At 43.3% G+C, this 15,134-nt stretch overlaps 1 protein-coding gene across 1 annotated transcript in view; it reads left to right on the forward strand.

The window, feature by feature from the left end:
- Positions 1-13,603, forward strand: part of LOC8034479 (beta-1,4-mannosyl-glycoprotein 4-beta-N-acetylglucosaminyltransferase) — a 48,950-nt gene extending 35,347 nt beyond the window's left edge. The window contains exon 2 of the mRNA XM_029979632.4: positions 10,210-13,603. Coding sequence (XP_029835492.2) covers positions 10,210-11,537 — 1,328 coding nt within the window. The 3' untranslated portion in view covers positions 11,538-13,603. The remainder of the gene's footprint in view (positions 1-10,209) is intronic.
- The last annotated feature ends 1,531 nt before the right edge of the window (positions 13,604-15,134 follow it).

Genomic DNA, 15,134 nt, shown 5'->3' on the forward strand with positions numbered 1-15,134 from the left:
TTTGCGATCGCGTGTTCGAGCTAAGTGTGTCGCGCTTAGTATATTTTTGCATAGGGAAACTAATGGTTGTCAGTATTCCTTCAATCGTAGTTAAAAAAAAAAAACAGTTGTTTTAATTTTTTTTTTTCTATACCCGTCATTACTAATTTCCCCTTTTATGCTGATAATTAAGATACATCTAGGTGCAATTTAGAATAGATATATGTTATATCTTATCAAGATCGACGTACACGTTCTAAACGCCAAAAGCATCGCTTTTTCCTCCGACAACCAAATATCTTTGGAACTACTTCGCGCCGCGTATGAACACTTCGCCAAAATTTGCTTTTTTCTTGAGGTGAAAACGGGTATAGTCTTCTTTATAAGATAGACCAGGAGTGGCAAAGCTGCGGCTCGCGGCTCCCTCCACTACCCCACCTCCCTCCCCGTCACACGAGCTATTATTCCCCTAAAAGAGAAATGGAGAGCGGGTTTTAAGTCGAAAGACAGGTTACAGTTTGGGTAGTCTTGTGGTACTACTACCTTACGTACGGTTGTACTGCCTTTGACTCGGATAGATTGAAAGCAGTATGAATTTTGTTTATTGCTCTACACAAAAGTTTGCCCCCCCCCCCCCCCTTTTTTTTTTCTTCCTTTCCTCTTCCATGCGGCTCTTGGAAGTTTGTGTGCCTGGCCACCCCTGAGAGTGGCTACGTTTCCATGGATGCGACCATGGCGCATCGAATCGAGATGTGACCAGTCACGCGCCCGCGATCCTCCTTTCCCTTCCTCGTCTACCCAATCATAGGCGGTTAATCTCGATTCGATTCGCTATGATCGCATCCATGTAAACTCAGCCATAGACACTTTAACCGATATAGATTTCTGACGAAGATAATCCCTGGAGAAGGGGAACAAGAGGGACGAAGGACAAACACAAATCTCCAAACACAGCTAGGTGACTGGTGAGCGACCGCTTGCCCCTTTGCATTTAATTGCATTATAAATAGATTTCTTCTTTTTTTATGTATTTTGTGCACTTGATTTTTCTAGCACAACAACAGGTGAGCGCCAGGGTCTTGTCTTTTGTTTCCTTCCTCGCCCAGCTGCGTCGTACTTTTCCGGTTTCTTTTTTTTCTACTTTCCATTATGTTAAATTTTGTAGTTATATAGCCCTCCGCCACGCGTGATTATTTAGGCCGTGCAAGGCTGGGGAAAAGCAGATGGTGTTTACACTTCTGACTCCCCCTAAAAGTGTGGCCATTGTCTCTGGATACACAAAGAACCACGCGCACACGCAGAACTACTCATCGAAAAATTAATTTTGATAAAAAAAAAAGGGCCCCCCCCCCCTTTTTTTTTTATCAAAATTAATTTTTGATAAAAAATTGTGAATTGCGTTGTGAAGGCGGTTGGACAGATATAGGCCCTTTTTATTGCAAACGCCACCAGGTGGTGCTCCAGTCTTTGGCGTCCTAGAGTAACTGTATAGGCTCTGCTTGCTGAGCCTATACAGTTATAGCGGAGCATATACAGTTACTCTATGGCGTCCCAGAAAACTTCCGGTTTATAAAAAAAATGAACAAAGGCCACCCTAACACAGCTGCTTGAAATGTAGATGAAACGTTTAACCACCAATTCTCCAGGCGAACGCCAAAAGAACGAAGGAGTGCGAGATCTGTTAAAATGTTGCGAGTATTCTTGTGAACCAACTTGCCTCCTCCAAGATGTAATATTGTACAGCCGAAGGCCCTCTTTAAGTCTCCAACTTCGTTGTCCGTGTATCATTTAGGCTTTCTAGCACTGGGGACATAAGCAAGCTCAACAGGCTTGCAATGACCATGCGACCGGAAGTTGCTTGGGACGCAAGCGGCAGTTCATGTTTGGAAACATCAAAGGTTCTATACCAAAGGAATGACAAAAGAAAAGTAAATGCACTGTACCAAAACTTTTTTTTTTAATATATATATGAAAGACTTTGTTCGCTGCCGTTGCCGCGGCAGCTTATGATATCACAATCTTTACCGAAAAACGCATGCGGGGAGCGCTACGTGCTTCGCATTGTTCACGCGCGCCTTATCGTCTATCTCTATCATCTGGTGATGACACTAGTGATTTTCTTATTGAAAGAAGTGTGACAACCACATGATAAAAGATAAGGCGCGCGCGAACGTTGATAAGGCGCGTACGATGGTTTTCTGTCGACTATTCTGTCGACTACTGCTCTGTCGGAGGACATGAAAGAAACCCCGACCAACCAGTCATATACAGCTTCGCTGTAAAAAGGGATTGCGCTGAGGCAAAAGGAACATTTCACGCTTCTTGGATACGTTGCAATCGTTTCACGGAGCAGATCACTCTTATATCCGCGATTGACGTGCGATGTTTCAGCTGCACGTGAGACACGTTCACATACAAAAACACACAAGTAGGATGACGTCTCAAAAACTACTAAACGCAAGTTAAACTATGAGGGCAAATGGGAGAGAGTTTCTTTCAGTTTGCCATCTGGCCAGCAAACCTTTGTGCTGTCGTGCGTTTGTTTTCTGCTTCTCGCAGCTGCTTCTGCATTCGTTTACAAAACCTTTCGCACGATGCTGGGTTTCCGGCGTTGACTAAATAGTGGTTGCAACAAATCGACCCGGAACAGTAATCCGTTTTTGCTCCAGTGTGGTAACCTTTACAGAAGGAAATAATGAAAACCCGACTCAGCTTTCCTCCTTATCGCATTAGCAAAAAGAGTTACCACGTGTGTCGTGACTCGTAACAGATTCTGACTTTGACACGTTTTTGTGTCAAAACTTTGGCTGGTGAAAAAAGAAAGAGGATTTGTTGGTTTCTGTGTTTATTTATGCCGCGATTATGGGTCGACAACTCCCAGAGCACGTGATGTGGTCCGTACGTTGTCTGGGTTCGGCACGAACTGGGACCCGAACATTCGCCTACGAACAGTTCGAACCGGTACCGAGCGCAGTCCGTTTGACGCAGTGATCGTATCCAGTTCGTGAGCTGGATTTAGCTGACGTCGTCGAGCGCTGCGGACGCATGTAGGTAAGAAGGCAGGCTGCCGTGCACCGCGGAGTAAATCGTAGAAATAGTCCGTTCTTATTTTTCAAGTGTCACGCCTAAAATCACGTGCTCGGCTCCACCGTCGTCTGCCATAATCATACTGACAGGAAACGCAGGGCGTGGCGAGTTTCTTGTGCATCTCATTATCACTCCGCAGCCAATCAGGAGGCTGTATCACCCGATAAGAACGCCGAACAGCCAATCACACAGCAAGAAGTGCGGACGTCGTAAGCTGCACCCTGCATTTCTGACTCTAACAATAGCTATCAAAATAAAATTAAAAAATCTGGATTTTTTTTGTTATATATCAGATTGATTGATTCATAACTGTAGCTAACAAATAATGGTTCTATAAAACCTGATGTCTCTTTTTTTCTTTTTTTTTTTTAACAATGCACATAGGTTGAACGATCTGTCCGATCACTGAAAACGATGCGAAACAAATGGTTACTGTAGCCCAAAGTACAGTTTCATTAGCATTTTTTTTCTTTTTTTTAATGTAAACCCAGCCATATACCAAAGCAAAAACACATCTTGATTTCTTGGCTAGTTAAATAGCTTTATATGCTTTTTCGCGTTTTGATTTGTCTGCAACATGATGTTACGGAATTGAGGAACGAAGTGTAAGCTAGAAAGAAACCACGACGCTCCGATTGCTCAAAAGAGCACTGCTTTTTGCCCGTTTTCAGCCTGATATATATCTTTTTCGCTCGACGATTTTTTGGTTTAAATACAAAACGCACATAGAAGGCATCAAATATTAAACAAAAGGAAGTAAATAATATGTTCGGGATTCTTTTTGCTGGAAATTTTTTATATAAATCATAGTAAAATTGGTCCGATTTTAATCACGATTTAAATAGCGAATTAAATAATCATGATTTTCATTCTCCACCCTCGTCGAATGTTTTGCTCCGCGGGGGAAAGCTCCCGAACGTTCAAAAACTCTTCCCGCCAACGTCGGCTCCATTTGCTTCGAGGCGTCCTCACCAGGTGGCGCCACGACCCCGAGCGACCCCGAGCGACATGCGACTGATGACGCTGAATGTTAAAGGACTCCGGGCTCCGGCCAAACAAGTAGTGATCGGAAACAATGAAGGTTATGGAGGTGGATATTCTGCTATTAAGAAACTCACCTCACGTCACCACGCGAGGCGCAAGGATTCGAAGGTAGGGCGGGCGTCACTAGCTTACACACCTTTGGCGAACCTCGGGCCCGCTGAATTGCGATACTTTCATCACCGAAATTCACAGCAAAGGTCTCAAAATATCTACGCGATAACGACGGACGAGTGCTGACAGTTGAGGTCGTTAATGAGGGGAGAAAAACGTGAAAAGATTGCAGGGGTTGGTACAGGAGCGAAAGTGGAGGAGCGAGGCTGTTATGCAGTGGAAGCGTGTACTACACATTACTGAAATAAAGGAACTAAGTAACCGTTGCTCGTTACTCACTCAATAAGTGACTAAGTGCGTTACTCGTTACTGCGATTCAGAAGGAACGCCTAACCTCAGCTTGAAAGTTGCGCTGGTTACTCTTAATGTGTCGTTTTTGTGAAGCTGTAGCCGCTTCCAATAATCGGAGTTTCCCCTATTTTTTCTTCACCGAAATCAGCCAAATAGAAACCGAAACTAGGCCAATTTCGGCCGATATATTCCTCTGAAACCTTTCATATCCGAGAAAAACTAATGTAAAGGTGGCCGCGGTACAGGGCTCAAAGCTAGTCCGTTAAGCACACATTCCTGTTTGTCTCAGTTTCGCTTCACATACATTTGGCTCATTTTGGAAAGAAAAGAGAAAAGAATATGTTCGTTGTCTTTAGTAATTCCTCGCTTTTTAACGCGTTAATTCGAGGATCACTGTGGCTATACTGACATAACTTGGGCACACGTATTTGCAGTCTACCTATACTCCGTTCACCCTTAGGCTGAGACGAGAAGCTCCGCTTTCGGCGCGAGCTTTCTGCCTTTGCTAACACAAGTGTGAACTAGCAGGCACGCGCAACCAAAGCACTGCGGAAGCCAGCAAGCTCGCGCTGAAGGCGGTGCTTCTAGTCTCATCTTAAGGGTGAAAGGAGTGTAATGTTTTCTCGTAGTGCAAATTACGGGCGGGAGCTGGGGTGAGAACTTGTTTGGACAGTTGTGTTTTATACGTACCCCCTATAAGTAATCATATACCGTACTTGTTACTTCGTCAAAAAAGGAACGAAATTACCGTACTTGTTACTTCATCGGAAAGCAACGAAAATATGTTACCCGTTACTTCACCAAAAAGTAACAAAAACGCGTCACTCGTTCCTTCCCTTAAAAATGTAACTACCGTGAAATCCCGTAAGGGTGCCCTCCCCCGAGAGATCGCCCATCCCGTTTTTCTGGCTAAATATCCGTAACATGGAAATTCCGAAAGACCGCCCACTCCCCGATTCCCGTCGGACATCACGGGATGTCCGAATCACATCATCACATCAATCACAATCTTGGGTACCGATACGCGTGTGATAAGCGAGTTCGCAGCGGGTTTCCGCGGTTTCTTCCCTGATCTGCCCGCGCAATATCGGTTCCCGTGACATGCGAGTTCGCGGCGAGTTCCCGAGTTTTTTGTTCGCGATCTCCTCGCGCGATATCGATTCCCGTGGCACGTAAGTTTGTTGCCGGTTTCCGCGTGTTAATCGCACCTTAAAACACGAATTGGCTGCATGTGCCGTCAGAAGTTCACAGTGCATTTCCACGTGTTTATCGCGTTGTGAAACGCGAATTTACCGTGTCCGCAATCTGCGGTGTCAGTTCCCGCGTCACGTGGTTTGTGGCGGGTGCCGCCGTGTTTATCATTAATTTTTTTTTTAAATAAAGTTTTGCTTTCTCATTTTTAAAGATAGCTCAGGTCATGTTTCCACCAATTATGTTATCAGTTTGGGTGGGCGTCCTTAACCCTTTGCCTACGGCAAAAGTTTCGAGAAAACGATTTGAAAGTACTTTTTTTTCTTATGTGTGCTATAAATTTAACATGCAATACAAAGGCCAAAAACAAATGCCAAAAATTTATATGAGAAAATTTTTGAAAATACTGCTAAAGAAAAGGAGACTAAAGTGCAAAAGAAAAGGGGACCAAAGTTCGGCTTCACTGCATTACATCACAGTGGGGTCAGAGCGGTTATCTGAGACACAACATCTACATGAAGAGCTTCACATCTCTAATATCTATTCTCCCAAGGGTTTGTCTCACGCTTACGTTGGGCTTTGTGTGGTAGACCTCGAAGCACGGTATGGTACAGAGTGCCGCACAGCAGTCTTTGCACCAGGTCCGTGTTTTTTTCCTGGTTGCTTTTGTCAGGTCCTTCTGTTATCGCTTAGAGCAAATGAAACAGCGTCTAGTCGGCTTCTGGCTTTTTGTGGTGGGTGGAAGGTGCCTGGGAAAATGGCGTTCAACGAGTTGTGACATAAGGTTGTTTCAGCTTCTTCCCTTCTTTCTTCAACTCCCAGGTTGAACGTTTTCAGCCGTCAGTGCCTCCACAAGGCTCATGCGGAAGTCCAGATGTGCGTCTTTGCCACCGCTCTCTTTTTTGAGCAAGATGAAGGCATGGAGCACTGCCATGTCGACAAGATGGCGGAAGATGTTCTTGTAGAACACCTTCTGCTGGTGAGGAGATCGGTAGTAGAAAAGATTCTGGTCATTTTTGTCCACACCACCCATTGTGTGGTTACAATCAGGAACCAGCTCTGGGTTTTGCAGTGTCTCGTTGCACTTGTTGACCACCTCTTTCATTGCTGCACTGTACACAGTGCTCAGAAGGGATACACACTTCTTGTCTTGCCACTGAAGGGCCAAGCACTTCCCATATTGAAAGGCATTCACTTCCCCTTTCTTCACCTTGGTTTTTTTTTTTGGAAGGCATTTCCTTTCGTGTAGCTCGCGCTGTGCCCCACATGTCTGTTTTTCTGGTGATCAAAGTGTCCACCGGCTTCGGTGAACAGTAGAAATTGTTTACAGTCAAGCAGTACCCCTGATCGAGGTGTTGTGCCGAGAGCGCAGAAACAACCTTCATCCTCATGCTACATGAGCTGGTCACTGTGTACGGTTCCTTTTCCCTTGTAGAGGATCATGTTTGATACGTAGCCACCTTCAGACTCACATAGCAGAAAAACTCGGTGCACAAACCCTGCTTGTTTCAAGGGCAAGTACTGCTTCCAACTCAAACGTCCTTTATATAACAGAAGACTTTTGTCAACTGCTACATCATGTTTGGGAGTGTAGACAGATAAGAAACTGTCATTTATCATCTCGAACATGGGCCAGATCTTCCACGGTTTTGGTTGGGGATGGTTTGATTTGTTAATCTCAGCAGTTTTGTCAACAAAATGCAGGAACTTCATGATCATTTGAAAGCGATTTCTGCTCATGATTGCACCAACGAATGGTGTCTCGAGGATTTCCCTCTTGGACCAGTACATAGCCATGCCTGGCGTCTGAATTATCCCTTGAAGAATAATTATTTTTATGAAAAGCTTGAGCTCTTCATTTGATAGCTCTATCCACATGGCTGTGCATGCCGTGGGCCTTACAAGAAGTGCACAGCGTAGCGATTTGTCTCGCAGACGACGAGATCAGTAACATCTGAAGTAAGGAAAAGTTTGAAGTATCGCAGACAGTTTACATCACCTTGCACATCGATGTTCAGGCCAGGCGTAGCAGTGAATGCAAAACTTGGAGGGCCTGGAGGGGGATTTTCTACGTTGATTCTAGTCCAGTGCCGACACGCTGACACGATGTCCTCATTGGAATCGGAGTCATCTGAGCTAGCATCCAATAACTCATTTGCATCGCTCTCGCTGTCCGATGAAAAAGAGATGCCGCAGTATCTTCGTTTTTGCCCCAATTTTGAGGCAAGATCATCACTATGAACGCAGCGACCAGAAGTTGACGCCACCATTTTTAAACCCCCTCTTGCGTGCGTTTGAACAATTTTCTGCCAAATTCAGAGATCTACTACCTTTTTTATTTATTGTCAAGCGCCTTCTATCCATGGCGGAGCTATCTAGAAACACGTAAACCAGCCCAGTTCGCCCATGGTAGCGTATTGGAGCCCTAATCAATGTGGACGAGCCCAGCTCATCTTCGTGGGGAGCGGTACAGACAGTGTGGACCAACCCAGGTCGTTCATGGTAGGGAAAGGGTTAAGGGATTTAACGTAGGTCGTTACTTTCTTATCAAAAATTGTAACCAGGTACAAGTAATGCGTTACCTGTAATGTGATACTCAACAGCTGATACCAAGTCGAATCTATGCCCCACGCAAGCAGCTTTACGTGGCATCGTAAATCCAGCAGTGCGGCCTTCTATTTGGGGGGTGATGTTGTGGCATGGCACTTGTTTCAGTTGCAGCTAAACTTTCCTGCCCTTTGTTGCCGAATGCTAGTTACAAGCGTGGCGTGTCAGCCATATGTTTCGGAACATTTGTAGTTTAGGATTCTATGCAATCTATGCCCCAAAAACTGGCCGCATGCAAGAAATGCTAAGTTGCACTGCATCTGGACTTCTTCGAATTTTACGAACAAATTTTCCTCCTGAATGCTCGAAGTGAATCCGTTCGTTAATGGAATTGGTGATTGCCAAGAAATTTACGATTGCAATGGACTTAAATTACCTTACCTAAGAAAGCATTGTACAAATAAACAAAAAAGAAGAAAAGCAAATGGCGAGATTTTAGTGTTTTGGAATGGCTTTTCAGAAACTGTTATGCCTGATTCACATAGTGCAATTTTGCTTGTAATTTCGCAGTTGCAGCGCAGTCAAGTACTGCAGCTTCCAGCAGGCTTTGTTTTGCTGCAAGTGCGCCTTCGCAACTGCGACTTCGCGATTAAAATCGCACCATGTGAATCAGGTTTTACGTTGGATACTTTTCATCGCAGCAGATGCTGGCATCCATGCCGCTTGTTGAACTCTGCTTCGAGTCGTTTGCAGTGTACAAAATTGTTTGGGAGAAAACGCAAAACGCTGGATTATTGGAACGACAGCATGTGTCGGCTAAACGCTTGTCCCCCTGGCATGCAATCAAGAACTTCCAAATTCCGCTTCTATGCAACAGCTGCAAGTGCATTTTCGGCGCTTCTTACAGGGCACCGGTGCACTGTGGAGAAGCGAAGCCTACGGAGGGGGCACTGTGGTTGTATGTGTCTCGCTTCGCTGCAGTGCAGACATGTGCTTAGGGGAAATGCAAAATGCACTTCCCTAGAGCAGGATGGTGCACTCGCGTGTGTCAAGTATTTAAAAAGAATGGTTTCATGTTGATGTGACAATACTTAAACTTTCAAAATATGACTGCGGCCTCTGTGCATGTTATTGACTATGTATGACTTTTGTGCGTCATTGGTAGGAATTGTCCTTCCAGATTTCATGAGATTGAACCCCTTAACCGTTTTAGGTTTTGGGAGAATTTGTGACCCTCATCTACTTAATTGTTTAAAATTACATTTGTTGCCCTCAAAATCAATTTCTAGCCACAAACAAAATAAGAGCGAAATTGTAAAAAAAAAAATTCAGTGATGCCGTCCGTTGGCAGAGCTTCAAGCTAAGCCATGAGCGAGCCTGGTTCGTCTAAAACGGTTAAGTGTGTGAACCGGGAAAAGCAGACGAGCTATATTCGTCCTGGACAGTTATTGGCGGCTCCACATCGATGAGCTAGGCTCTTCCAAAATGGTTCAGGTGTTAAGAAAGGATATTTCGGACTCTCGTCTCATATTATCTAGGCTTATGGGTTTATTTTTTTGTCATGATACTGATACCCCTATCCGGGCCTTCATCTGTTTCAGGGCAAAGTCAAATTATAAAGGTTAAATATGAGTATTAAACAGGCTTTAGATGTGTACGAGTGGAAGCTGGGGAATAACTTTAACGAACTCAGCTGGATTTTATATCGAAAGGCGCATCATTGTTGTATCATTGTAAAGCTAAATAAATATTAAAAAAAAGCTTTGTGTCTTAGGTTAAATAAGATTTGAACAGTTGTATTTGTGACCTTAAGGACTTTCACAAGTTTGAATTGTAGCAAAAGGATAAGCTACATTTGCTTCTGATTTTTAACTGATGTGTCTGTGCTGTTTCATGAAATGTACATGTAATCTTGTTGACACCACTGAAAAATGATTCTTCTCATCACTTGAATTGCAGGGCCTGAAAGGAAGCAAGACAGCTTGTTCCAGTGCTGGGGCGTAAAACGGATCCGTGTGGCTGTGACCGTCTTCATCATCTTCAATGTCCTTGTGCTGTTGCTCATTAACTCTGGCGGCCGCAATGGCTCATTGTCCTCCAGCTTCAAGTCAGAGCCTTGCGACAACTGCCACATTGGCAGCCCAACATATCGGGACATCAAAAAGGACATCTTCCACCTTCCTCTACTCCAAGATGTGGACATGAGCCGTTACTATTTTCCTCTCAAGACTGCTTGGTGCTATACGAACGGCTCTTCTGTTAAGCAGTCTCAAGACGCTGAACACTGCGTCTGCAAACCAGATTTCTTTGGTAAGGATTGTGGCATTCCACAAATCATCTGGAGCTCAAACTTCCTAGAAGAAGGCAAAAAGTTGGGCGTTTGGGTGAAACGGCGCAAGAGACCACGACGACTCATCAACGTGATCACCGTTACCAATGCATCACAGTTTGACTTCCTCAGGCTTCAGCTCGACTACCTGGGTGCTATTGTGGAGTGTTTTGTCATTGGCTATGAGGGAAGTTCGGACCTGTTCAGCAGAATCAAAGAGGAGTTTGGTAAGAGGCCCATCTACTTCAGAATCGTGTATGTTGACCTAAATGATGCAAAGCCTGGTACAGCTAACGAAGTGCTCGCAGACAGTGTTTGGAAGAGGCTATCAGACTTCCGCATAGACGACCTCTTCATTTGGAGCAACTTGACTGCGATTCCCATGCTAGATGTGCTCAACTTTATGAAGCTGTACGATGGCTTTTCGGAACCAGTGAAGTTTTATCTGCGACAGCTGGCTTACAGCTTCCTTTGGGAGCCCAAATCTAGTGATGCACCGAGCAACCTGACTCGTTCCTCATTATTTGTATCAAGTTTTTCCATGAATAGCATCCTGTGCCTCTACAACTGGAAGTGTGTCGCGTCTGCTGAGACTTCGCAATTCCCAGCATCTCTGCTTGAGAAGTTTAAAAAAAACAATGGATGGGCCATCGAGCCCTGGACCCTTGGTAGCCGGGAGCTGCCCTCTGGTTGGGACTGTCAAGACTGCCTCGCGATTGCTGACTCCTCAGCTCTGTTCTCAGAAAAGTTCAACAATTACAGCAGCAACAGCTCTCTCAGTACTGAGCGACAGGCGGTTTTAAAAACGCTGCTAAAAGAACGCGGCTTTAATCATTCTAATGTGCAGCTGATAAAGCGCCATCAGCCTGCAGAGATTGCTCCAAAGTTGCTTCTGGACAAGCCTGGATCTCTCTGGTACTTTGTTCCTTTTGCACTGGCTGATGCTCATAACTGGTGAGAGAGCAGTTGCTGAACAGCAGTGGTACTCTCCCCCTATGTCTCTGTGCAGACATAAGAAGGTGTCTGTCTCAGTCGCATTAAAAAAAGAAAAAAAAAAACAACAAGGGACTCAAAAGTTTAGCTTTGGCAAGTAGCAATATTTGAAGGCACTATCTGATTGTGTCTCAAAGACAAGTGTGTGACAGGCACCGTTGTGTGCTCTTTTTTGTTGCGTTAAAGCCAGTTGTGATAATGCCTACTTTTTCTCCTGCATCACTTTTCCAGATGCTCATGAGAATGATAAGAGGCATCTATGTGCTGTACCTGTGGGTGCCTTTTGACACAGTTTGACTTTGCAGCTTGTGTGGCATTGGTGCCAGGGATTTTCTTGGCAGACACAAGTGGGAGTTCACATTTACTTCCCTTGCCTTGCATTTCTAAGGATGCAATAACATGTCCATCCTTTCATTATGCCAACACCAAATATGAAATAATTGTTATGATGATGTTTGAACCTTTATAGAGCTTCTACCCTGCAACACCAAAATACAGAGCCATTAGTTAAGAACTATGTAACGTTCGAGATTGCTAAGTTTTGAAAAACATGTGGGTGTTCACCTCTCCTCTTGCCTTGCATTTCTAAGGAGGCGATGGCATGTCCATCTTTTTTTATCACTCCAGCACCAAGTATGAAACATTTATTAGGATGATGTATGATCCTTTAGAGATCTTCTACTTCGCAACACAAAACTCTTGGTTGAAAAGAATTATTTAGAGTTGGACAGCCTTGAACAAACAATAGTTTCCTGTCCTCTTTACAAAACAGTTGCATTAGCCTCATTCACAAAATGTTGGTCCAGATTTGTTAGCTGTTATACTGTGCTTAGCCTTGTTCAAAATTTCCTGTTAGATATATTTGTCATTAATACAGTGCAGTCCACTTATAACGATTTTTATGTGAAACTTGCAATATTGAACAGTTATGCTTGCTTTGTTGACAGTTGTGTTTTCGTATATTTCTCCCATCTGTGATGGTAAGAGATGTACTGAGTCCTAGCTTGTATCAAAGATATTTTGCAGCGCTCTTTTGCAATCCCAGCGAGCAGCTCTAAATAATTTTTTTTGAGTTTCGTTGATTGCTTTTTGCACTATGTCTACCCATGTTTTGATTTTTGCAGTGTGCTTTCCGATTGTGGTGTTTTGTGACCGAGCCGCGTATGACAGGGTGTATTCCTTCTCTATGCACATTGCTAAGAGCTCCTGCCACTGTTATGTTTGGTCAGAGTTTTATGAAGCCTGTGATAGCAGTTTATCTTGTTTCAAGCTCTGTTGGAGGAATAACTATTTATGATCACCTTCTCCAAGAATTCTTTTCTTTGAGATTCGGCTTTTTTTCCCCCCTCTGCCACCTCATACCTAGCCAATTTGCCAATGACGAATACAAACCAGTTGAACGTTCCCACAGGTGATATGAGTGCAGAATTGAGCAGATTGTTTGATAGTGCTTTAGGGTGACACTGAAGATGCCGGTGTTTGTTAAAACTGAATGTATCTGCATTTCATACGTCTTCCATGACCCTGTCTTCCCTTGCCTCCTTCTAATGGACCATCTGATACACAAATGTGTTCAGCGGGGCAAAGAATGTCCCAGCCCTGCTTTGTCGAGCCTTCTGTTTGTGAAGCACATTTCCCGCCAGCTTTGCGCAGAGGTCCAGTCTGGTACATCCCGGACGTTTCTCATTTCCACGGTTGCCCGCCCATTGATTTTCTTTCAATAAAAATGTTTGTTGCTGCCAAAATATAAAATTCATTATTAATCATTGATATTTCACCGTAATATCAGCGCTTCTGAAATGCAAGCAGTGAAAGATATGTTTCATGTTCTGCTTACACGTGTAGCTTAGTTGCTGTTGCTCTTGATTGTAGCTCGTTCCATCCATACAAGGACCAAGTGTCAACATTGTTCCTACCGTTTCTTTTTTTCTTCTCCCCCTATTTGCGGTACGGAAAAGCGAAGTGAAATGTATAGATTGATGTTCAAAAAGCAAAAAGGTTCTCAAATATTAGATATATAGATATTCTGCAGAAATGCCACTTGGTCTGTTTCGCACCTATCTATCAATAGCATTTTTTTTTTTGCCGACGTCGGCTTTTTGGTTGTAGAATCCGCAGCATTTGAATCGTATAGCTCGTACGATCCGACATACTTAAATTTTGCAAGTACCAGGTGATAAACACGGAAAGTAAAATTCGGCTTCGAAGGTGGATTGTGAGCGTCAACCTTGTTGACCAAGGAGTCTTCACCCAGGGTTGTTGGCAGTGACGTTAGCGCTCAGATAGGGAAGCGGGATAACTAGCAAGTCAAGTGTATTGTCCGTAGCATTCGTGAGATTATTGTGTCAGAAAAGCCTATAAGAATCTATAAGCATGAAAAAACCAAGAAGCCTCGCTTCTGTGAGGTATTCGGGAGGATGAAGTCTGCCGAAAGCCCAGTCAACGCATGGAAGGTTAAAATCGCCATATATTTGCACTTTATATTTGCTAAACTCAGTTTACAATAATAATAATAGTAATGTTTATTTTCCGTCAAAACAGTGAATGACTGAGGGAAACCGAGGAAAAAAAAAGCAGCTTGACGAGCCCCCCCCCCCCTCCCCCCTTTTCCTCACATTTGGCAGCAGTGGCACAAAAAAATATAAAGATGAAAACGCAGCAATAAAAAAAAAAACAAAAAAAAACGTAAACAGGTCCAAGATGATTATAGACAAAAAAATGTGCTGCACTCAACAAAAATGCATACAGGCACAGTATAGTTTGGTGCAAACGTAAAAAAGTAACACGTTCATTACAATCAAGGTTTTAAAGGTCGTCATACATTTACTGTAAAGTCATATTTATAGAAATAATGCTCAGAGATCTTGTACTGATGAAGTAGGGAGATTTTCCTTCAAATTTCAAAGTTAAGCAAGTTAGGAAGTGTATTTAACATTTGTTCACGATACTTTTTTTGTGCTTTTAGTATTTTCTGTTTTGGGTGCTATAAGTTCTCACACTTGGTGTTAGGGACGCAAGTTCAAGGAAACTATGATCATTTTTTTTGTACGTACGATTTAAATGTCACGCACAGTCAATATTTATGCACGGAAAAAGGTTCGCTAGGATGGTCATATGATAACATTACAGATGGTTCTCAGAATTTCTTTTTTCTGTAAGACAAATTCTATTTAAATTGGTATCTGTAATTGCCTGTAGCCTGGGGTTTATTGCCCCAGACGATTCCAATAACTTACGAGAAAGAAATAATTATAAATTAGTAATTTAGCATTTTGTGGTAGGATTCGACGGTGCCGGTAGCCAACAACGCGTGACTGTTTTACCAAAATATATACATTTTCATCCCATCTTGTATGATCTGTGAAAATGACACCAAGTGTTCTAAAACCAGAAAGAACATGTTTTTGTTGAATTTAAGACAATAGGACGAGTTATGTTATCATGCTCGTTTTCTAGGGCAAAATAACATTGCTTTTGTTATCATTAATTTGCAAAATTTGCATTTTCCCTCGTTTGTATATCAAGGTGTGAAATGCAAGTTGACCATTCCGATTTATAGGCG

The sequence above is a fragment of the Ixodes scapularis genome, unplaced genomic scaffold (assembly GCF_016920785.2).
Source record: "Ixodes scapularis isolate PalLabHiFi unplaced genomic scaffold, ASM1692078v2 PGA_scaffold2__306_contigs__length_199485367, whole genome shotgun sequence".
Lineage (NCBI taxonomy): Eukaryota > Metazoa > Arthropoda > Arachnida > Ixodida > Ixodidae > Ixodes > Ixodes scapularis.